General features: G+C 33.0%; 3 protein-coding genes across 3 annotated transcripts; all 3 read right to left on the bottom strand.

The window, feature by feature from the left end:
• Nucleotides 1–6,152: 6,152 nt before the first annotated feature.
• LOC140056747 (uncharacterized) lies at nt 6,153–20,178 on the bottom strand. The gene is made up of 6 exons (XM_072102221.1): nt 20,117–20,178; nt 10,745–10,896; nt 10,017–10,322; nt 9,030–9,356; nt 8,780–8,914; nt 6,153–7,338 (listed from the first exon to the last, which is right to left on the bottom strand). Exons 2-6 carry the CDS (start codon nt 10,788–10,790, stop codon nt 7,121–7,123), a joined length of 1,032 nt encoding a protein of 343 aa, XP_071958322.1. The 5' UTR covers nt 10,791–10,896; nt 20,117–20,178; the 3' UTR covers nt 6,153–7,120.
• Nucleotides 16,012–20,054, bottom strand: LOC140057562 (uncharacterized). Its single transcript, XM_072103276.1, has 6 exons — nt 20,030–20,054; nt 18,244–18,543; nt 17,651–17,965; nt 16,912–17,223; nt 16,292–16,606; nt 16,012–16,181 (listed from the first exon to the last, which is right to left on the bottom strand). Exons 1-6 carry the CDS (start codon nt 20,052–20,054, stop codon nt 16,012–16,014), a joined length of 1,437 nt encoding a protein of 478 aa, XP_071959377.1.
• Nucleotides 20,179–21,086: 908 nt separating the features above from the next.
• Nucleotides 21,087–25,059, bottom strand: LOC140056938 (uncharacterized). The gene is made up of 4 exons (XM_072102466.1): nt 24,982–25,059; nt 23,775–23,829; nt 22,866–23,162; nt 21,087–21,978 (listed from the first exon to the last, which is right to left on the bottom strand). Coding segments are annotated over exons 1-4 (366 nt in total). The 5' UTR covers nt 24,994–25,059; the 3' UTR covers nt 21,087–21,976.
• Between the last annotated feature and the right edge of the window lie 1,292 nt (nt 25,060–26,351).

Genomic DNA, 26,351 nt, shown 5'->3' with positions numbered 1-26,351 from the left:
AGCCGTGGTTTCCACTGCTACTAGGCCTTCTGTACGATCAGCCGTTACGTCTTCCGATTCGGAACGACTTGCTGACGCAGGGCCGAGCTCGGTTTGCTCTACCGAACCTCATATCCCTCGACCTGACTGTATGGCCATTGTCAGGAATCGCTTCAGAGACTCAGGCATTCCAGATGGCCCGGCCGCCCTCGCGGCGAAATCCCGACGGGAATCCACTCTTGCTGTCTACAATAGCCGATTAAAACACTTTTTCAAATGGTGCAAGCGCCAGAAGACCGACCCTATGAAAGTGACTTTGGGCCAGGTCTGCGCTTTCCTACATTACCTGTTTGAGTCAGGTCTGCAGGTTCGCACCGTATCCGGCTATCGGTCTGCCTTGGGTGCAGTAATTCCGAATTTTAAGGACGGCTCGACCATCTCTTCATCCCCTGCAATTTCCAGTTTGCTTCGCGGGATGTTTCGAGAACGGCCTCCTACTAAGGCCCTGATTCCACGTTGGGACGTCAATGTCGTCCTAGCCGCTCTTATGCGTCCACCCTTCGAGCCCCTGAGTAGGGCATCACTTTACAACCTGACTCTCAAAACTGCCTTTTTGATTGCACTAGCCTCGTGCAAGCGCAGAGGTGAACTGCATGCTCTTTCTCTGGAGCCAGGGCACATCAGGTTTGAACGGGGTGGCGCGCGGTTGGTTTTTAGAAAATATTTCCTTGCAAAATCTCAGACATTGAACTTCTCGCCGCCGACTGTGTTTATTCCCACCATTGCTGCATGTTCAGGGGTTGAGGAAGACAGACTTTGGTGCCCGGTGCGGGCACTAAAGTTTTACATCAAACGCACAGAGTCCATTCGGGTCTCAGCGTCACATCTGTTCGTATCGACAGTTGCACCCTTCCGACCGGCTGCTCGGTCGACGCTGGCAAACTGGGTCGTGGCAGCCATCCGGGCTGGTTACGACTCCACAAATACGCCTCCTCCGGCACATATGCACCAAGTGCGTGGCATAGCCGCTTCATGGGCGCTGTTTGCTGGGGTGCCCCTTCCAGACATCCTGCAAGCGGCATGGTGGCGATCACAGTCCACTTTCACATCCCACTACCTGTCGGATACCTCCGCAAACCAGTCTACGGTGGCGGCTTCAATCTTGAAGCCCAGACACTAGGTATGTATGACAATGTTTACCTTACCTCCCGCCTCCGACTAGACTCTAGTCCGGTGCTACACTGGCTTATGTTGGTTTATCCAGGTAAGCTAGGCACGATATAGACTACACAAACCAACAGTGGTGTTGGTAGTCTATGAGTGCCGCTTACCTGGATAAACGCCCTCCCTACCGTCCCCTCAGGCAGGTGGTCTTGAGAAATGATGACGATGATAAGTGGGTGTGTCTCACTTGAGGGCGTACTGGTGGCGGACTGATCCATTATCCGACGGGGGTGGGGAAAAATTAATGTTATTAATGTTCTTCTTTTCGTAATGTTTACCTCTCGTCGGAGAGAGAGGCTTATGTTGGTTTATCCAGGTAAGCGGCACTCATAGACTACCAACACCACTGTTGGTTTGTGTAGTTTCGCCTTCGATTATCGACAATTGTGTTACACCTGAGACTACAAATAAAGCATATCAATTTGATCTTAAAAACGATAACTCTAAGCAAAATCAGGACTGTGGTCATGTTACAGAGTTTTCAAAAACAACATAGACTCTCTGATAACTTAACTAACATAAAACTCCTGGAAAGTAGGAAGCTATTTGCCATTTTTCCCTTGACTAATAATAATAACTGATTCAAACATAATAATAAACTTTTCTCAATTAATCTTACCTATCGTCGGTTGACAAAGAAATATCAAGAACAGGTAATATGTTGCCATATCTATAAATAGGAGTTATGGTTCACTTGTTATTAATGTTAACATTTTTGCGACTTCTGATGTTACCAACTTGGTGAACCGTCGATAAAAGTCGCCGTCGTAATAGTCATTGTCACATCGATAATGTCCATTTTCTTTTAACCATTGCATTTTCGAATATCCAAACAAGATTGGTTATGCTACAGTATGTTCTTTATAAGGATCTACATGTTTGATAAAAGTAAAAAGGCACAGTGCCTTTGTTAAATATATATAAAATACACCACTTACCGATATCTACTGCTTCGTTGTATAATTGAGTTTTTGATTGTGAATCACTTTACCATTACACATTGCTTTTATTTTCAATTTCCGAAATAACTGAACCATTAATTATACACATTGAACAAATACCGTTATTCCTGGTTTAGAAACTCCAATTTCTTCCACTTTCATACACGATTAAAATAGTAAAGTAGCATGTAACGATACACCACTACGACGTTTATCTTTTGTGTAATTACTGACCAGCAGTAACCCGTGGTCCGCACGATCTGTTTCTGCCTTAATATGTGGTTATTTCGCATGGGAGGAATAAGTATACTAAAAGTGGACTCTTCCCTGAGAAAAGTACTCCAACAATTTTATTTTTAAACAAATTGTATCAAGTATAAAATTCTATTTACGGCCATTGATTTTGTTATACACGAAATATTCCTTCACTTAAATATATAAAAATTAAATATCTGTAAGCTAAAAAATGAAAGCAATACAAGACGCTAAAGAAAAAGTATGCTTTGTGAATATTAATCTAGGGTGCGCATCAGAAAGTGATAACAAATAGGAGGGAAAGAAGTAGATGAGAGGGTTAATGCACGTTGAACTTCGTCAATTAAAAGTTTAAAATATGAATTTGTAATTTATAGAAATATAAAATGTGAAGTATTGTAATAATAAAACTACAGCCGCTTACGGACTTGTATAAAATGTATAAAACACCAAACTATATATTTTGGAGTTTTTCGTAGTGTATTATGCGTAGAATTATTAGTAGTAGAATTAATATATAGGCCTAGATACAAACGTTGAGAAGCAAGAAGTAATACAGTTTATTTGTATGTGTTTATGTATCCAACAGTAGCCCTACTCACAGAAGAACGTTGCGTTTCAAATGGCGAGCAAAAATGGTTTATGAATTTATTATCAAAATTTGTTATACTAGAGGGTGAGCTCGCTTCGCTCGCTCCCCCTCTAGGAAGTGTAGACGATGGTTCTCGGAATGATAATGTTCTCCTTATACATTTTCTGTCGATTACCATTATTGAAAATGCTTGACATTCGTAAAACTAAACTACTTTGTTTCACAGTGTTTTAGATGATTAATAACATTTTAAAGTATAGTTTTTATTGTTTGGTAGGGCCCTTTGGGGAGGCGGAGGTCATTTGAGGGAGGTGCTTATTCGAGGGATATATGTTAAATTTTGTAGTTCTAATAATATGGTAACATTTATAATCAAATGAAATCCTCTCATAGATATGAAAAGTGGTAAAAAAGAATAACAAATGCTTGGTAAATTGCAGATAACAGTGCGGTGAATTCTACTACAAATAGTATAATTGTGTTATTATAAATATGTGAATGGACGTTTATTAGATAGTTGGGTTGTGTGGGGGGGGTTATTATTCAAAGTGATGTTTTATTGGAGAGGCGTTTATTCAAATGAATACCATCCTAATAATTATTAATACATTATTTAATTTAATCATCTTTTGAAACTAACTGCCGTGACAGAGTGGGCCCAAGAAAGAAGACATTACGACTTGCAACATGGGCAGACATCTCGGTCCTAACGGGACACAGGAAGATAGCCTACAGTTATTCCTGCAAGCTTACTCAATAAAACTCAGCTATCGGGATTTCACTCGAAAAATTTCTTATCAAATCTCCCTATGTAATTTTATAATACTATTCCCCACAATATATTCGGATTCTTTATGGCGTATATTTAATTTGATCTTTATTAATTTGCAGTATAATTCCTATTATTTAACTACTGCACCTTCACACACGTGTGGTATGTTTTAAAATAAACAAAAAACTGAAATGGCTATGATTAATGGCCAATTTTTTTTTCGTCTTCCAAAGGGACACTGTATTGATTGATGGAAAGTGCCTGTTTCCAGTCACCTTTAGGGTCAAATCTATTATTTTAACTGCTCCCTTGTGTATAAAAGAGAGAAAATATTTGAAACTAAGGTGAACTTATCTTAAACCCGGAAATTACTTTGACCGGGAAGAATTGAAATTGAGAGGAAAATCCAATGTTGAAATCATAAATGTTGTTAAAAAACTCTTTATAATATCTTCCTAAGATATAAATATGGAACAATAGCGTCGGCGTGCACACTAATGTTATCAAATCTACGTTTCGCGGTACATCTCGGATAGATAAGGTAGGTATCCAAGGCGGAGATTTGTAGAGAAGTTTTTGCATTGTGCTCGCCTATGTCAGAATTAACCATAATTTATATATAGATACTACTTATAACTTACTATTACAAGCAATACTGTTTATATCTATGTCGACCCAAAGGTTTTAAGTTTATCCCCCAAGGGCCCATAAATGTACCTACTTGTGTTGGTAAGTAAGAGTAAGTAAGTAGAGACTGAGAGATTGGAATGTTCCATTCATCGCCAAGCAATAAGTTTATAATATAAACGTATATTAAATCTATTAAAATAGTATTTTTAAAATGGGTCAACATTATGATGACTCGAGCTGTTTAACCGGTTTTCAGCTATTAAAAACAATTATCGTAGAAGGAGATAGATAAATGCGAAGCATCCTTGTTTTATTGTATTCAGCATCGACATCCATTAGACAGTGTATACCACGATCGGAAAACACCCCTATGTTTGGGGCAAATCGTTGAAGCTAAATTCGTTTTAATTGCCAATAACTAATTATCTAACTCAACTTAATTAGTAAACAGGGTTACATTAGGTGGTTAAAATCAGTACCAAAAACATGAACTAACTTGATATACCATCGAGTAAACATTCTAGAAATAAGGCGCGATTTACCTAATTTTGCGCCTTACGTAAATTTAATATAGATTATAATAGAAGAACAATTTTTTAATGTCGTATTTGGTAGGCCTAAACAAAAATAACCGGAACTGGAAATGTTTAAAACTCCCATATCAATCAACCAAATATAAGTAATAATACAAATATTGCAATGTTTTAAAGATTGACACTTATTAGATAAATGATATTAATAATTAGTAACTATCAACATCTTTATAATCTTTATAATATTTATAATTATGTACATATTATTATACACAACCAATTGAAATCTAGACTAAACTTGAAAAAGCAACGGTTCTCTAAGCACATAATGGCCTAATGTTATTATAGATACACTTTTTATATGAAGATAACAACATTTTTCATAGGCACAATAAAAGATAATGTTGTGTCGCGGAGGGCGGTGGTCGGTCGTACCGTTGCATGTTGGGATACCGAGAGGCATCAAATTAAGTTTCAGATTTCCCGGTCTTTCTTGTCTCTGCTGGTCCGGAAGGGGTAATCAAATTATTTTGATGTTCCGGTAATTTTTATATACCTTATATACCAGTCTTGGCTTTTTGCGCTGCCCTCCAGTAACATAAATTGTACTTTGTATGACATTAAAGTGAGAACAAATACCCGTTTTACATGCATAGCAAAACTCTGCAGAATACACACACTGGGACACCATACAAAACGCATGTGTTGGGACGAACATTCTAATACACGTTAGCTTGTTTTAAGCTCTGTCTACACTATCAAACTAGTTTGATTAAAATGTAGTTCCTAAATAATATAGTAGTGATATGCCCAAATATTGTAGTGAAATGACATCATAATGTCCATATATGGGCACATCACATTTTCTTGTCACATAAAGTTTAATAAGTAGACTGAGCTTTACAGTAGAAACCGGAGCAACGTAACAGTTAGTCACATGTATATGTTTTCTTTTTTATTACATTTTTCATAATTGCATGATTTAAAAAAAACAATCAATTATTCCTGGAGTATAATTATAATCATTATTTAAACGATATTGCTTAAGGAAAAAAAGCTTTTTTTAAATTGTTTATATTTTATAGTCTGTATTAATTTAAAGTAAAAAGCAAGTTAGCTTCTTCTTCTATAAATCTATGCTTTCGAGATTCCCCCTTTCCATTCTTTTTTTCTCTTTGTTTCTTTTTTATGTATGTTTATGAATATGTATGATGAATGGAAATGAAGAAATAAGAAAGAATAAGACAGAATAAGAAAGAAGAATATGGATTTCTTTTATTCGTCTTTTCTGTAAGAAAAATAGCAATAATGCAATATGGAGTGAAAGTAAAAGTGTATCATTACCGTTAATAAGTACACCATTGTTTACTAATCTACTCTGAGTTAGTGATCATTTAAATTACAATGCAAATGATTTTGTTTTAACTGCCGTACTGTTTGCGACACTAATGTTTTGGCCGACACCTTCCTACTTAGATAAAAAAAAACTTTTCTCCGAAATAAGACAAACAAATTATTCGGTCTAAGAATGTTAATTTTTGCATTATTAAAAGTTTACTTTTATTTTTAATATAATATATCACTATTAGTTAGAAAACAGCATAGTTCGCTTGTGTCTTTCAGTAGCCCTTTAAGACTTGTTCTTATTATATCCTAGCTAGGCTTGTCTCGTATGAGTGCTTGAACCGGCTGTTCAGAACTACTGAGTATTTCATATTGTATGCTAACGTTATCTGAAGGATTTACTTCATAATCATGGATCTCGACTATCATGATAAATAAAGTTTATTATTAGATTTTACGGTATATTTACGAGATAGACTATAAAGTGAGGTTCTATATCTATGAATGCTGTACCCATAAAGAACTTAATCTCGAACAGTTGTAGGCCTACATAGCCAAACGTACGGCGACATCGACGTTGTTTAGTAGGTCCTGGTTATATAATGGTTATGGTTCCCGCTAGCATTTTTAGTCGCGTGGACGCGCGGCGACTCTATAGTTTATTATGTCGGTCGGTCGGTCTGTCGGTCTGTCTGTCGGTCCGGTATCACTATCACGCGACTTATGGCTGTTGGCCTTGTTACTTTTGGCGTACGCTGAGTAGAATTTATACGTATTTTTGCAAATGTAATGTATTTAGGCTAATAGAATCGAAAAGGACCGAGCATGCGTATAACTAGTTTTAAATAAATCAGTTTGGAATTTCATCATACACTAAACAATTTACTGAAATAGTTTCTGTTTCAATAGTTGCCATAGTAGTGCCATCACATACATCCGGAATATTGACATGTTCGGTAACGTCTAGGTATGATGGAGGTACCGGTAAATTATCTCCGTTGTCCGGGCCTCCTGTAATGCTTGAAGTAAATTCTGATGTTTGATATAAATTTCTGCTATCTCTTTTCCCTATAGACACAATAATAAAACGTTATTGGGTGACATACAACATATATCTGCCTTTTCACTGATTTAGGGATTATTTAGAAAATGATCAGTTGCCTCTGGCAGTAGGCCCTACTGGGTGATATAAGTAACCGCCTCAGTATCGCCACCAACAAACCATTTAACAATTAATGTATCATTAAAAAAATTCAATTCGTAATTGTTTTTGTAATAATTGAAACAGTATTCACAAATTACGTACAGCATTATTAGTTGAACTGAACTATTCGGTTTTAAAATATAGCACACTCTCTATCAGGTACAGTAGTATTCAGAGCCATATATATAAAGAGTTACGACATTGGATTTAAGTCACGTGATATGCAGATCAATTTGTGTCAAACTTGTCTCCGTTAATGCATGTAAAGTATAGGAGCAAGAAATTACTTTAAACTTTTTCTTATATTAAAAAAATGTAATTGCACATTTTACGGTGGAATATCGACGTGCACAGCGTACAGAACCACTTGCGCCAAAGAATATTGCGCGCGCGTACGCTAGTACATTATAACGTTCGATTGATTGATTTTGGAACAAAACATCCCATAACTACGTCCCATTAATAACAATTATGTAATATTTTCAATTCATAATGCATGCTTTGATGACTAAATAAAATAATAAAGTGTCGTGGATATATTTGTTAATATATTGAATAGGTATGAACAATATTAAAATAATAAAGGCAAATTATTACAAATGAAATGATGAACGAGTCTCTGAAAGTTTGTGTCAAAAACACACAGAGAGCCATATACTGTATAAAAGAGGGGTGAATTTGTGTGTTTTTTGTATTGGTTCATGCTTTGATGTATCCTGACTTGCATGTAGGCCCTAGCATTTATTCTTTTGTTATTATAGACACAATATATATATGTTACCAAATTAATACCATTAATAACATTATTTACTAAAATAAAAACGGAATCTAAGCGTTATTTCATTGACAACAAAATCTAAAAATAATGCATGGAACTACAGGAAAACGCTATACAAAAGAGACGCGCGCGCCCTCAGCGTGCGAATTCTTTGACACAAAAATGGCTTCTAATTTTCAATGTCGTAACTCTTTATATGGCCGGCTCTGGTAGTATTAAATATAGATCGCCCTCTATAGACTAGTGACAATGTAATGCGTATTGCACACGTTAGTTGAAATGTGGTACCAATATGTTAATGCAGCACTTGAAACTAAAGAGTTGCTTTTAACATTGAAACTCTACTGAAAACTATCTCGTTACATATTGAAAGAATGATACATTTATTAAAGACATAGCGCCCCCTTTAGTATAGATTCTTGCTTTATTTAATTTTTTTTAAAGTAGATTTAAGAGTTAATTCAATAATTTGGAAGTGCACAATATCATTTTTTTAAATATGAAATAGAAATAAATTACATTCTTACTCTTTCTGTTGGTAATTGACAATAAAACGCCAATAACGCAAACAATAAATACCGTCGCACACACAAACACAATGAACCACAGGCCTAGGGATCTTTTTCTGATGCTTTTATTGCTACTAGTGTCTTCATCAACATCTATAACATAAAAATGATTATTATTGCCTTCACACATTATTCATATTATTTTATAATAATTTGTAGGCCCTACAGTCGCTTCCCATAGGAAATTGTATTTATACCGGTAACTTACTAGAAACCGCTTTTTGCGGCCCAATCTCCTCTAAATTACTCGTCTTGGTCATATTGCCTTTCTTTGTTTCAACGGTGATACGACAAGCATAGTTCCCAAAGTCGGTGTCAGAAAATTGATGAAAAACCAGTGTACTTGTTTTCTCTTTTGTGATCACATTGTATTTGGTCGTTTTCGTGTCTATGTCAAGAGTTTTTCCATTGTGTATCCACGTTATGTTCGGATCGTTTTGGGGATAAATTTCACCCCATTCGCAGTGAAATATAACATTGTTGATCTCACTACTGTTGTTTTCAGTGTAGGATGTGAGAGTTGGAAAATCAATATCTTTGGATAGAGAAAAAAGTGGGTTTAGAATAAATGACGCCAGTAAAAATAGGCTAATAGAAGAATAGGCCTATAAGCATTTTACATTTTCATCATACAAACTTTTTAGATTTGTAATTGTCATTTCCAGAAGTTAGAATGTACTAAACATGAAATTGTTTACGTTGCCTCGAAGCCACACTTCCTAGATTACTACAGTTTGCCTAGATATGGTCTAATAGTAAATAGTTTAATAAACTATAATAAAACTAATAATTAAATTAAATATTTGTTTGTTGAATATGCCATTTTATGTCACATAGTTAGCCACTTTGAACAAAAATTGAATCGAAAAAAATATATATATTTACATGAAAAAACTGTAATTTTAAAACAAAATAGTCAAATTGGCTGCCAGCCAATGAATTTTTGGTTGAATTTGACCATTTATTTTGTCATTTTATATCAAACAACATTATTTTTGTTTGTTTATTTTTTTTACGGAAGGGATTAACTTTATTAAAACTACAAAGTAACCTATTCAAAGTCTGATTTAATTTAATATTAATTGTTCATGTTTTTTTTGGGGACAATACCTGTTTAATAGTTATATCACCTTAGATAATCTTTTACATTATGTAACTACTGTTGCTACTAACAATAAAACCCGTAATAACTTACAGTATATTTCTAAATGATACGTATTTGTGTAACCGTTTACTTCGTCAATTGCAACTACATGTGAAGTGTAAAGCCCAGCATCCTCCCTCTTTACGCGTTGTATAATCAAATCGCCATAAATGTCATTGATTAGGAAATTGCCAAATTTAGAATTATTAGCAGAATTAACGAGTAATTTAGTTGGATGTGTTCCTGTACCATTGAACCAACTGGTCGAATCTACTTCAGCAGGTGACAGACAAGATAAAGCTGGGATCACTAATAGTTGCTCACCTTCGATTATCGGCAGACGTCTAGTCTGTGAAGCTAAAAAGAAAGTTAATTTCGATCATCTTAATGATAGTAATATTTGATAAGATAAGATCAGATAATATAACAAACACAACTTATTGTATTAAAAGAACGTTTTATCGTCGTTCAATAGTAGAACATGAGAGACTAAAAATAAAATAATTTGTTAAAATAATTATAATAGGATAATGCTATCTGTTCGTCGACGCGATACGCGATTACTCCGCTGTCGGGTAAAACTGGCATTTTACACACAATAGTCCAGTTCTCTATGTATTTTTGTATTAAAATAAAGTGAAATAAAAATATATCATGGTTTCGTCTACCCAGTGACGAACTATTTAGACTATGTAGACGAACCCATGATATATTTCATTTGACTTTGAGAAGAGCATCAACCACACCCTACTCCCATATCAAACCTTGCACTATCTTACCTATCGTTTGTTGAATAAGGAACAGCAGAAACAGGTAAGTTGCCATATCTCTAAAATACGATTCGTAATAGGCTTTAGTTTGGTTAGACTTAGTTCAAATAGCTTCCAATCAGGTCTCTTTCCAAATGCAACGTCAAGTACGAGAGTATAGCCTGTAACGTACATCAATGCAATTGTGTCAAGTTTTAATATACAATAAAAAATAACCATAAACCGCACAATGTCGCGTCACAGTCGTGAGCTTTCACATCGTGACGGTAGATATGAAAGGATATTGTAATTATTATAAAACATATTAATCTGCGCATGCGTATATAAGTCCAGTATAATCCGTTCCGTTCTTATCGAGACTATAATCGATTTACCGTTCGATACGATACCAACATTTATGAAGTCATTTTGAAACTTTTCAAAAATAAAAAATGATCGATCAGTACGAAGCGAAAGCGCTGCACGCGGTAGGCCAAAGTTCCCCAACTTTTGTTGGAACTAAAACATCATATTTTATGTATATTATTATAGTATGGGCAGACTGTGAATTCACTTTGATTTTTCTAAATCCATTAAATAAAAATAAATTAGTTCTTCCTTTGGACTTCGCAAATCTAGCTTGTCTAACGCAGGAACACACCATAAAGCACGCGTGACGTGTTCAGGTGAGGAGATGACTACCGTTGCTTGTGTCTCGAAATAACCATCACGTTCTGTGCATTACCGTTCCTATAAACCATATGCTGTTTGTCTACTCAACAGTCCAAATTACTTTCACAAACGATTTAATTATAGATTAAAGTGAAAATCATACTTTAACAAGGCCATATAGGCCTACATGGCTGGCAGTCGCTTGCTCAAGTTACTGTCAAAAGTTGCACGCGACTAAAATGTTGTTAAATACGAAGTAAAGCTTCTCTATTGTATTGCGTCATACAACTACTTTAACATTCCCATTATTTTGTTTTCAGTTTTTATAACTTTGAAATCAATAATGTCAATATACTTTTAATTAAACCGTTGTGTCGGATATGTAAAATTCTCGAAGCTTCTTTATAACATTTCAGAAAAAAATAATGAAATTGTGTGTTCGTCATTATTATATAGTATTCCTAACAACATTCTAGAAATATTTAATATAGTGGCCATATCCTCATGGCCTTGTACATTATCTTCATTATCTTCATTGATACAATTAGTTTTTTTTTAGTTTTATTCATTCAAAGTATGTCATGTCAAGTTACTAAGAGTGTAAATGTATTTAGAAAATTCTTTAAAACAACCTCGAATTGAAAGGGCATAATCTAAATTTAACTTTTACCTTTTATACTTTGTTTTACGTCAAGAACTACTCCAATTATTTATCATTTTGTTTATCAGTACAAAAGTACGTTTTTCTTTACATTAGAAACGGTAGTTTCATTTTCATTGTATACTTTAGCAATACGAACTAAGAATAGAACAAACAGATAAAAAAAAATGCGACAAAAGTTACAGTAATTGAATTGGATATTCAAACGTTCCATACACACACGAACAACACACAATCTCTATTGCTATTTTATTCAGTATTATATTGTATTAGAAATACAATTTTTGCCATAAAAATGAAATACAATTGAACATACAATCCATGTCAATATCAATAGTAACAGTATTTGTAATTTTTCTAATTGCTATTTTGCTCATTTTAGGCCTATATTAAGAAATTGCATTGCGGCTTTCAAATTTAGTTTAAAACCTTTCCAGTACAATCCGAAAAAGTGGGCATTTTGACCCGATTTTGGCCCAAACCTTGGATCCAAGCTCTATGCATACAGTAACAAACATTTGAATAACGAACAAATAAACGTACAAACTATCACGACATGGAAGTAAAATTAACAATACCGCCATGATCTCACTTACCGTATAATGTATATTTAGTGTAATATTTTATTTTTAATCGCGTGCAACGCGACTCTAATAGCTCACTATGTCGGTCGGTCGGTAAGCACTAACTCAAATTTGGACACGTGACTGGGCTAGCCATGTTCTGTTTACACTCAAATTTGATGTGACAAAAACAATGTCATGTGACCATATATGGACCTGATGATCTCATATCACTACCATATTTGGGCATTTCACACTTAGTTTGATAGAGTGTAGACATAGCTTCTTTATACAGATTTTATACAATACAAATATAAGAGAACAAATCGAGAAATAAAGCTTGATAATTTAGACTTTTCAATAAAACAACAACAAGACAACTAGCTATAGAAGTTGTTGAAACTAAAATCTATCACTCTTATTCAACAACATTTTTGGATCTAATAATTCACAACTTCATAATTGAGTTCATCCTTATTCGGCCTCGCATCCGACATGTTCACCGTAACGCCGCTCTTTGGCCACGCATCCGAAAATTTCACCGTAACGCCGCCCTTTGGCAATTCATCCGCCATGTTCCTGCTTACGTCATCCTTGGGCCACGCATCCAGCATTTTGCCGGCTCCGTCTTCCTTCGGCCACCTATCCGACATATTGCCGGCCTCTGTATTTGCATAGATAACACCGTTGTCTATGTTAGAATCGATGTACACGGAGGGGAATGAAGAAAGTTGCACATCTTGGTATTGTAGATCTTGTTTAGAATGAATTTCTACTGATGCTCTTCTTTTCTGTAGGTAACAGAAGCAATGTGGGAAATTAATATTTAAATACCTGTACACATAATATTGTCAAAAATTCACTGATATATCGTAGTTCACCACTTCAATTTACTCTGCAAAAAGGTCCACCGGTGTCGATATCGAATACGGTAGTAGATCCTTCCAGGTACTTTCATTCCTTGTATCATATCTTTATACTAGACAAATAACACTTTTTTCGGCCGAGGGGCGAAACTGACACAATTCACAACCCCACCCCATCAATTTTCTTCACTTTATTACAATGATATCTTACCTGTCGTCTGTTGGATGAGAAAGAGCAAAAACATATATGTTGCCATTATCTAATAACAATTTGGGTTAGACTTTATGTGTTATTGTTAAAAGTTGTCACCAAATGTCCACCACCACCAGCAAAGCTTGACCTTACACGAATGAAATTGATAAGAACAAGCAATGGTTTTAAATTAAAAAATACAGTATCGGATCAAAGAAAACGGCCATACGCCGGTAGTGAAAAAAGAAAATTAGCAATAAAATACACGTTATTGTATCGCGTACTCCATTTATTGTGTAATTATTATATATTATAAAACCGGTATCATTTTTGAAATTGTAAATTGTATTACAGTATATAACCATAAACCGAATTAATGTACATGAACGTATTAACATTAATGTTTTGAACAATTACGTTTGTATGAATGTACAATGTTGACCCGTTTGTAACATATTTTAATGAACCTCGTGAAATTAATGTTTATAAAAAGTAACAAATCATACAAAGTATAAAAGACAAAAAATACATTTATATTTTTAGAAATCAACCATGCTTACGATACAATGACAATGAGTTTCATACCTGTGTTATTCTAAAGCTCTGTCTGCACTATCAGACTTTAGGTGCGATGTGTCCAAATGTGATAATGCCATATTATAATAGTGATCATCATGTTCATATGGGAACATCACTTTTTGGTGATTACGGTTTAACAAATGTTTTATACATTGGAAAATTTTGTCATTTGAACATTCATTAGAATTATAGATTTCAATATACGGTTGCCCCTCAGTAGAGAAATGCTAACTACAGTGCTCTATTAAACCGTATAGAAAACGAAATAAAATAGAAAAGAGAAATGTAATAATATAATGATAAAAGAAACCGATGGTAATAATAATAATAATGATAATATTAATAGCAATCACTATGTTGGTTTTAATGATTTCATTAATTCTAGATAATAAACTTATTTACAATCATGATTACAGTAAACTAACAACTACATTAGTTATCACTTTTCTAAGAATGACCTGATTTAGTTACCTTCGAATACGTGGAAATATTGTTATGTTTAATTTCATGTTAACAAATACGTAAATCAAACTAAAAGTATGTCTAATGGTTAAAAAAAGTATATTGATGCTAACCTATGATTTGTACAAAAAGCCTGCTGTAGGCCTACCTGCTTTATTCCATAATATATTTTTTCTTTTTTTAAAAGGAAAACACTTTACTTTGGTCATGGACACATATTATTTTTATACATATTTATTAATTACAATTTACGTAATTTCTTTTTATAAATTGATGAGTGTTAATTATTATATAAAAGTTTATTTAGCAACAAGTTACCTATACAATTCAATCATAAATAATTCATTAGCTTAATTACAGCATAAAGTTTTATATTGTAGGGGGCGCTATACAATCATAGGCATAGATCAAATAGATTTTAATGTCAACGATTAATCTGCAAGCCAATTGTGTGACTCAATGGTGCAGTATAGACTATAGATGGGTTTGTCACTTTTCGACGTGTTTTTTTGTTACTACTGTAGTTGAGGAATTATTTAGAGGATTTTATTAAGTTATAGTCATCAATAATGTAGTAGATGTACCTTATGCTTCTTCATACTTAAAGCGTGTTCACATAATCTCCATTTTCCATAAAAGTGATTGACAAACATTTTTTATTTTGTAGAACTAATTTAATTAGGTATGTCTTCATAAACAACGTTAACCTTCGAACTCGTTTCCGAGATTTTTCTATCTGTTTTATTTTTGTTGGTGACACCGTCGTGTATTCTAGAATCTATAGTAAGCTCTTGGTACTGGTCAGGGCGTGGCATAAATTGCAGGTCTTGGTATTGAGGACTTTTACGTTTAGAATTAATTTGCTTTACTCGTCTTTCCTATCAAAAGAATATAAATTTTTTTAAATAATTCCTGTGTTTTAATATTGATTGAAAGTAAAAGTTTAGACTTTCTGTTGTTTTTATTCAGTGTCATTAAGTTATTATATAACTCTCAAATCATAAACAGAACCGACTGAATGACTAATGTATTTTCTTTCAAGTCACAAAATGATACGAGCAATATAATACCAATCAATCTAAAACGTAATGCTTAGGCCAAGCAAACGTAATACTAAATGAGACAAAAATGTAAGTTCCAGTTGCACGTGATGGTCATTATGCACCATTATTATCATCGTAATCATCATCATCACCATCGTGTCATAGTCACCGTCATCGTCATCATTGTGTCATAGTCATCGTCATCATTAACATTATCATTCAAAGTCAAAGTTCTACTATGCAGTACATTTGTTGAATTTAATTCATCTCCGTGTTTTTATTTCCTGTATAATTTGAAATACTTACATACATAACACGTGCTATTACACAAGTAAGGATAGAGACAAGTATACAAACAACTGTCACTGTAGCTAAGCCTCCTATTAATGTACTTGATAGGCCTGTTGACGAAGGTGAATCCAACGCACCTGAAACAGAACAAAATGCTAAGAAAATTAGTTAGTTTTAGATATTAAAGTTATTGCAGGTAACAGAAAGAAGTGTGACAAGGGTAGTAAAAAGGGGTTGGCCTACTTACTTATCGTAACGTATTCGATGGTGCTTGTTTTACTCATATTAGGCATTCCTAATTTTGTTTCAATCGTAATACGACACGCATATTCTCCAACATCATTTTCAGTCATTTCCAGAATAATGAGTGTTTGTATGCTCCTTTCTTCGTCCTTTATCACACTGTACTTAGTCGTTGAGGTTTTTAATATATGTCCATTATGTAGCCATGCTACGTACGGCTCCATCTCTGGGTTCATTTTAAACCATATGCAGTAGAAACCATATTTGTTACCAGTAGGACTGTTTTCAGTGAATGTTGTGAGAGTTGGAGAAACTAGATCTGAAATAAAAATGGAATAACACAACTCATTCTGAATTTAAGAGTAGGCGATCTTGTGTGTTGTATTATTGTTGGAAATTGTATTGGGTTTTATTTATATAGTTATTTATCAAACGTAAGTAGTTTTTCCTCTTATGGAATTATTTACCTCATTTCATAATTATGTGTATAATATTATTATATCATAAGTGATAGAGTCAGCTACATGAGATCTTTTTATCCATGCTTCAAACGTTTTTATAATAATATTATAACGTTAGGTCTAATCGCCAAAATATCTATACACTAGGATATACTAAACTTACAGTATAAATCTAAATAATACGTAATGGTCTTCTCTCTAGAATTTCTATTTTGTAAAATCTGACATGTGTAATAACGCGCATCTTCTCTATCAGCATGTTGTATGATCAAATCACCGTAGTTTTTGCCAGTTCCATCAATTGAGAAGCGGCCATTGGTTCGATTTGTTAAACTAACAATTGTATAGTTTGTTTGTGGTGATTTAAATTTGTACCAAGTTATTGATTGTATTGTGTTTATGGGCACATCGACTCTAGCTGGAATTACGGTTCGGTCTCCTTCGATTACCGAAAACGTCTCTATAGATGGAGCAGCTGAAATGAAACAAATATTTACATAAATATAACTTTTTAGTGGCGACAGTTCAATTCTGTGCTTACTTTCTATCACCATTTCCTTACTTATAATATGACTCATCACGAAACTTTCCTAATTACGATGAATCTAAATGAACCGTTGAAAGTATCTAGTATTAATTCAAAACAACATAATACACTTAGGCTCTATATCTTTACAGGACGCTACTGCGCTTACGCTTTTGTTATTGCTATGATATACGGTATAGATCTGAACTAGGTTCCAGCTCTGTCTAATCTGCACACAAACTAATTTGACAAAAAATACTACTATGGTAGTGAGGTGACATAATCATGTCCAGATATGGGCACATTATATTTTGGTGTCCCATAAAGTTTGATAGTGTAGACAAGGCTTTAGAACCAAATGTTATGTTTTACTTACCAGAACTAGATGCTTGCCATATTTCTTCTAAATTGCTTGTCTTTTCCATAGTACCCTCATCCAGGTTTACAGTAATACGACAAGAGTAGTTCCCAAAATCATTCTCAGACATATTTTCAAAAATAACCAGTTTGTTCCAACGTTTCCCTTCATCTGTTACACTGTATTTAGGCGTTGATGTATTTAATAAATTTCCATTAAGTGTCCATGTTACTTTCGGTTCCATTTCGGGATATATGTTACCCCATATACAGTAGAATGCATAGTGGCTATTGCTATTATCGATTGATGCTATGAAATTTGGAGAATCCATATCTGTAAAGATGATAGTGATAGTATTATTTAAATATACTGGGAAGAGTTAGTTTTAAAATACATGCTTACTTAGACCAGAAGATATTCAAAGTAAAAAATATGAATAACACTACCTAGTTCATTATGTTATCAGAGTGTACTGAATAGAAAATCGCATTACTTTCATTTCATATAATTATTTTATAAAGTATCACTGTACTAGCATAAATAAACTAAAAAGTTCATCTTCTATAAAAGCTATTACATTAATGTATAGAAATGGTTAGGAAATAACTCACAATACACATCCAGGTGATACGTTGTGGTCCGAGCCGTTTCCTCGTCATTAACCTGAACTGTGTAATATCCTTCATCTGTTATATCAACATATTGTATGATCAAATCCCCATACACTTTTCCGATTGAAAATTTTCCATTTTGAAGTTGACTAACAGAGTTAACAATTTGTCTTTCTCCATATACTTCTTTACCTCTGAACCAAATTACCGCGTGTATTTTATCAATGGGAATGCCACCTCCAGCATAGATTGTGATTTGTTCATCTTCAATTATTGACAGTTCTTTTATACGATCCGAGGCTTAGATATAAATTATTTATTATTATTATTATTAATATTATAAACTAATCTGTATTTATGAATCACAGCAAAAATGAAATAATAATAAAATAATAATTAAATAGTTTACATAAAAAAAAACATACTACCGTACAATCACAAAGTAGTCTGTGGAAGCACCCTTTTTAAAATATGGATTACTAAACATACCTAAATGCATAAAAACCATTGCATTATAGTTTATAATAAATGCACATCATCTGGTGTCCAGTAAAGAAATTTACATTATAAATACAAAATATTATCCTATTATTTTATTTAAAAAAATAGTCTTGTACACACAAGTGTATACTATATCAAAATCATAATGCAAAAGTATTGATTTTATCAATCAACGTTTTGAGGAGGTGCACATTTGTTAAGCGATTTTTATCGCTGACAACCCTTACCTATAGCGCTTTCGAATAAAATCAGTAATGAAAGAAATATGCATACAATTCTCGCCATAATCTATAGGAGAAAGAAAGTATTATCTTTATACAGTTTTTAGATTTAATAACGATGACAGTTTACTCCAAATTTTCGAAATAGAGGAAATTGATTTCAAATCAAATTATTATTCAAGCATGTACCAAAGTAATGTATACATAACTGTTATTTTCTTCTATAAGATTATTTAAAAATACAATACTGATGCTCCAATATATTTCAAAAAACCATCATGAATGACTAGTATTTATGAAATGGAGAGATTTCATTACTAGTAATAATGTTATCACTGGTGTGGCATTGTATTGTTGGGCATATGTGCACCAGCAACGTATTTGTTGTTTGCATTTGTTTTAAAAGGATGTCAGTTTTAACATATCTCTTAACGATTTAAAATTGTTTTGTTTTGTTTGTTGAATTACATTAACAATCACAATTGGGTCCAACTAGAAAATGGAAAGAGTTTGCAATTGTAATTGTATTCTTTCTCATTGGAAACAGCCTACTGTATATATTATTTTTCGACTGTGAAACGTTATTCAACCTCACATTATTTACCCAAATATACATAATTATAAATAGTCAAAAGACTCTAGATATAATCTTTTTTTCACAATAAGTGTAGTAGTGCCACTACAAAATAAAAAACAAAAACCAGATTTTTAAATCAGAAATAGATCTTTTATTTATGCATGTTGTGGAAAAGCAATTTTTAAATAAAGTTGTGCACGTGTGAAAAAAAAAGTCGGCCTATGAGAAAGGCACATTGTTTGTATATAGTAGATTGATATCTTATTGACGTACTTTATCATTATTATTTTCGGTCTAGATCAATTAAACAATATATAATAATAATAATAATAATATTTATTCGGCAAAAGTTCATAAAGTACATTTTACAATTCATCTTGCCAGGAGCAAGTAATAGGCATGAGCCCAAACAGAAAACTGCTCTTACTCCATCATTCACTTCTTGTGGAAGTGAATATGCCACATTACCAGATAAAAGTGTACAAACCTCTTCGTTTACGTGAAAATCCCATTCTAACAATGTGAATATGTTGATAAATAAAAAGTAGGAGTAAACTAAAAAATAAACACTTACCGACTCATTCCACGGAATAATGCCAAGGCGACGACGATATGTAGAATACTCGTTGTGATAGTGCGGTCAAGGCGACGATGATATGTAGAATACTCGTTGTGATCGTGCAGTCAGTTTGTATTGCACTTTCAATAATGTAGGAAACACAACACAATCACGTTGAACTATTACAAGTAATTTTACGTTTTATATAATATATTTTTGCTGATTACATTCAAGCTTTTGCTACAGCAACAGCGAGATGTCACGGTACACGTTCTCATCTATTACTATTTAATTTTGTTGACCAGCAAATGCTCGAGAATAAATCCTCAAGTTAAGTCCAACAGACATGTTATGTATTGGATAATCAAAAAAGGTTTTTTGTTATTAACTGTATTTTGTCGTTTATGATATGATGGTTTTGTTGCTTTCTTTTTAGTCGCGTACAACGCGACTCTACAGCTCAGTATGTCGGTCGGTTGGTCGGTAAACACTAACTTGAGCACGCGACTGCAGCCATCTAAATGGCCTTGTTTCTTCTGGAAGTGAATAACTTTACTGTAACTACAAAATGATGAAGATTGATTTATTCATCTTTATTGTTTATGTTTTGAGGACATTTATTTTATAGGAATTATTACAATAAATCACTAAAGCATTAGCACCACCATCCGTCAGATGCTGTAGGCATTTTATGTTAAAAGCAAATAAAAGCAAATAATTAAGTTAAATGTGTTTTTGGTAATTTGAATTGCAGTTTAGAATTGTTTTCTATACCCATGTTTATTATATTATAGAATTCCATATACATTGCTATCAAAGTTTTAAATATTATATTCCAACCGCCATGTTGAAATCCAAGATTGAATTCATAGAATATCTTGCCTTTGCAAAAAGACTACACTTAAGACGTTATAATGAAAAATGTTAACTAAAGAATATAAAAAAATCAAAATGCTTAAAACATAATAGAGTTATAACTAGTAATATGATAACCTTAACTATTATATTGATTATTGTATTTGAACTATTCAAATATGTAGGCTTCTTCTATCAAAGAACATATCTTTTCATTTAGTTTGTCTTCTCACTTTAGTTATAACTTATATTGTTTTTACTACTTTGTAGAATTATCCTCTACCTTACATTACCTTTACACGTTTACCAAAAGCCCGTTTTACACTCAGGGAATTTAGTTCCCAAATGTTTTACAGAGAAAACAATCGCGCTACAAGACCGATAGCTGCGATTTTCATTTATATCGCGTGTCTGCTGCTGAGATTTAAGATTTGCATAAGTGAAGCGTCATAACTAATTTCCTGAGCTCTGATTGGTTTAGCATATTTGTTTCGCTTTACAATACACGCATGCGTGTAAGCTGACGCTTTCGATTCGCAAATTTGACTAGTGGAAAAAACATAACGCACATTAGGCCTACTTCTAGTTTGCGCTGTTTGAATTATTATTTTTATTGTACATTATTTACAGAAATAATTAATGCATGTTTTATCATTATTTTTGTTAATGGCACTATATCAACTTTAAAAATGTAGGTAGTTTAGTAGAAGGCGTGGTTCATTATAAATTACAATTATTAATTTAAGTTTTAGTATAGAATCGTTTTTGTTTTTACATACCTTTTCATACCCCTACTATTAAATCTATAAGTAAATGAGAACTTAATATAAAACGTGTTCAGGAAAATTGTCATCTTGTCATCTTGAAATTGCATACGTATTGACATTTTTCCGCCTTCGTGTGATCTATTTCTTACTGGGTTTTAGTTCCTGGTAATGAGAAGGAGGTGACGCATATTGCATGTCTTGATATTGAAGTTCATTATCTTTAGACTTGTTTTCTTTCAGACCTACTCGTCTTTTCTGCAAAAACAATAATGTATTATTTGAGTGAAAGTAAGTTTCTTATTGCTGTCGATTTTATTTAATACCATTGTTTCACAATCATAATTAGCAATTTAGTCTAAGATCGATTGAAGCGATAACAACTGATTTTGACATTGGATTGTTAAACTAATCAAATCGTATTTTTAGGTTGTAATTCCAATAACAATTTGCATTGCAATCTTATTACATTTAACTAAATATTGTAAAGTTCACAACAAAAATCGGCCAAATCAAATTTCTTAGTACAAACAGTTGGCATATTATATCATATTAAATGTTTGCTTTTATAAGTCTCATAGTTCCTATACTCCAGCAACTAGTACGGTATTTGTTTGTAACGAGTTTGCAATCGAGAATGAATTTATTTGAGAGGTCGTGGTACTCGTATTCTCATGTGTGATAGTTTTTAGAAGCAACTCGCTCAATCTCAATATGAAATATTCTACTGATGTTAAATGTTGCCTCAATTAGCGGACTGCGCTATTCCTCTCTCTATATGTCTTTTGTGATCACATTGCATGCATTAACTGTCAGAGAATCGGTAAATATATATCTCTGCTAACTAAGATCTAATATATAAATGTTTTACATGTTGACATGAATGTATGTAAGTTATTACAAAACATAGTGTTACACAAAATGTAAGTATTTTAAAAACAGAACACGAATGTTCTTATAAGAATAGGAAGAAATAATAAGAATTATCAATGTAATATTAATTTGTTTCAATCCTTAAGTGAATGTTTTCATTTATTGAAATATGATTGGTATTGTAAATGTTGAAAAAACATATACCGTACTTATCTAATTTTAGAATATCTAAATTAAAGATCTAATATTATTAAACATTTTTTTATTCTTACAATATACATCCAGGTGATATGTGTTGGTCTCGCTAAGTTCCTCGCCACTTTCAATAACTTGAACAGTGTAGTACCCTGCATCATCTCTACTTACATTCTGTATCATCAAATCTCCATAGGAATTAACGATCGAAAATCTGCCAGATTGACGATTGTTAGAATGAACGATACCTTGTTGATATTGATATGCTTTTTCACCTTTGAACCAACTTACTGCATGTATCTTGTCAATGCGAATACCACCTCCAGGAATTGTGATTGAATTACCTTCTACTACAGATAGTATAACATCTGAGGCTAAAATATAAATAGAATTAGCAATATAGAATGCTAAATTGGAAACAATTAATGGCTATAGATATCAAGTTCTGGTTTGAACGAATTATGATTAAGAATAAGTTAATATTTGTAAATAAGTTCACGTTATGAATATAATTGTGTTATGAATATTTATCTAGAACCTGGATGATTAACAATATATCATAGAACAGTTTTCGGTATTTCTATGGTCATCGATATATAAGAGCCGCATTCCTATTATGTACATTCAATAAGACGAACACAATTATTATTATGCCTAGTTTGAAGAATGTATTGTGCTGCATAACAATTTCCTTGTTTTATTCAGTTGCCACCCGCACGAACGCTCTCCTACTCCTCCTTTTCTCATTCTTCTCTTCCCCTTTTTCTCATTCTTCTCCTCCCCTCTCCCCACTCTTCCCGCCCCACTCCCTTCCTTCTCCCCCTCTCCCCCTCTCCCTTCCCTCTCCCCTCTTCCTTCCCTGATATATAGATATGTACACTGAAGTAACCAAATCTTTATTTACTGAATTTTTTTTTTATTAAAGTAAACACAACAAATAGTTATAGAACAATGGTCTTTCCGTTGTACACCTGAAAAAAACTTACCGATTGTGTTTTCAATAAGAAACAGTAGAGACAGAAACACAAATGTTGACATAATCTATGTAGTAGAAAAAAAAACATTTCATTCATTTTTTTAACATTTTAAATACTGTCATTTCCAATGCTATGACCAACTACTGGGAATTCTTAGCCGCCCTCTTCTCAACAAAAATTGCCACCTTCATTTGCCACCCAGTATTTTGCAACCTGGCATATTTAGTTGCTACCGATTCATTATTATTTATGATATGTTTATTTTCTGAGGTTTTTTTTTTCAATGAGTCATTATCACATCATCACTACTATCAGTATTTTTACACTACTTTTTAATGGTATTCAATTATTCAATTATTTTAATTAATTAAATCAATTTGCAATTGTATTTTGATCTGTTATTGTGCTATACTGACAATACCCATTTTATAGAAGGTTAGCATGTATTTGTTGTTTTATATTGTGGTATAGAAGCCAGGCCAACTTAAGTCATGTTTAAGTCACCAACTAAAATGAATTAGATATTGAATTGAAGTGATCTTGTGAATATTTCTCTCTTTTTATAAGTCAATCTTGTTCATGTTACATTGTTTGATCACAAACAAGTCGCATATGGTTCAATCTATCTTAGAAAATGAAAATAGTACTCGCATACTTGCATTGCACTGTATTTGTATCATTCTCATTATATTAGAAATCACAGGCAGATCTAAGGGAGACGGGAAAGCTACAAATGCTAACAATGATTTTGCTAATAAGTTTACGAAGTTTACTAATTCAAAATAATAGATCCGCTACGGCGAATGGCAACTGCACTTAACTATGTGAAAGTCTTTTATCTTCACGCTTATTAATAATATTTTTATAATATTGTTTGAAGGTTTGCATGGCGAAATCAAATGTTGATATAAAGTTTGCGATACACCACGTATATCAGTTTTGAAAAGAACTGTTGAGTTTCTAGACGTTTCGATCAATGTGCTTTGATCGTCCTCATAGTAGCTAGACATAGTAGAAAAATATTATATATATTTCAGATGGGAGATTATTATCTTTTATCTTTCAGTATAATTATAATACTTTGTCTTTGTTAATTTGGTCTAAACAGAAAACGACCAGAGAAAAACAACTCTTCTCTTACGTTAGAATTCCTCTAACAATTGTTAATTTAATAGTAATATTGATAAATAAAATAAAAAAGATAATAAAAACTTACCGGTTTATTCATGACAACGACAATATGCAGAATACACGTTGTGATACAGTATCACAACGTGTATTCTGCATATTGTTACGTTATATTTCAGTTTCAATTATTTTAGAAAACATAAACACGTTGATAAAACATAATAATATAGCCGCGCTTCCGGCTTTTTAACTTTTTATTTAATGTATTTTTATATACTAGAGGGAAGTACTCTAGGAAGTGTAGACGATGGTTCTTGGAATGATAATGACTCGTTTAAAAAGGACGTTCTCCTTGTACGTTTTCTCTGTCGGTTACCATTATTTAAAATGCTTGACATTCGTAAAACTAAACCTACTCTTTTTCACAGTGTCTTAGATGATTAATAGCATTTTAAAGTATAGTGTTTATTGTTTAGTAGGACCCTTATAGGGCGGAGGTGGGGAGGTAGAGTTCATTTGAGGGAGGTGCTCATTCGAGGGATATGTTTAATTCTTTTTTAAATAATAATGGTAACATTTATAGTTAAATAAAATCCTATAATAGATATGAAAAGTGGTGAAAAAGAAGGACATGCTTGGTAAATTGTAGATAACAGTGCGATGAATTCTACTACAAACAGTATAATTGTGTTATTATAAATATAATACAATATTGTGTGTATAATTGTGGATGGGCGTTTATTAGAAAGTTGGGTTGGGGGAAGGGGCGATTATTATTCAAAGTGATGTTTTTTTGGGGAGGCGTTTATTCAAATAAATGCCATCCTAATAATCAATACATTATTTAATTTAAACGTCTTTTGAAACTAACTTCCGCGACAGAGTGGGCTGTTTCGGCCCAAGAAGGAAGACGTTTTAGGCGGCTTGCAACTTGGGCAGACATCCCGGTCCTAACGGGACACAGATAGCCTACAGTTATTCCTGCCAGCTTATTCAATAAAACTCGGCTATCGGGATTTCACTCGATTTTAAATAAAATGTCTTATCATCATCAGATCTCCCTATGTAATTTTTTAATACTATTCCTCACAATATCTTCCGATTCTTTATGGCGTATATTTAATTTGTATTGATCTTTATTAATTTGCAGTATAATTTTTATTTTTTAACTACTGTACCTTCACACGCGCGGTCCGTTCCTAAAATAAACAAACAAACTAAAATGACTATAGCCACTAACGGCCAACTTAGTTGACACCAGAAAGTTGCAAGGTGAACATGTGAACTGCAAAATTTCGTGTTCAAAATTTTATTTTATTCATCTTTTTAATTTTTATTTAAATATATCTTTAAAGCAAAACGTTAAAGGAATATCACAGAAGTCACTTATACTAAAGCAAGTCCTCATTACAACAGTCAAATATTATTAGTATCTTAGTATAATATCAGAATGAAATT

This window comes from Antedon mediterranea, chromosome 8, assembly GCF_964355755.1.
Source record: "Antedon mediterranea chromosome 8, ecAntMedi1.1, whole genome shotgun sequence".
Taxonomy (NCBI): Eukaryota; Metazoa; Echinodermata; class Crinoidea; order Comatulida; family Antedonidae; genus Antedon; species Antedon mediterranea.
The sequence above is the reverse complement of the archived record's forward strand: the minus strand, read 5'-3'. Positions and strand labels throughout refer to the sequence as shown.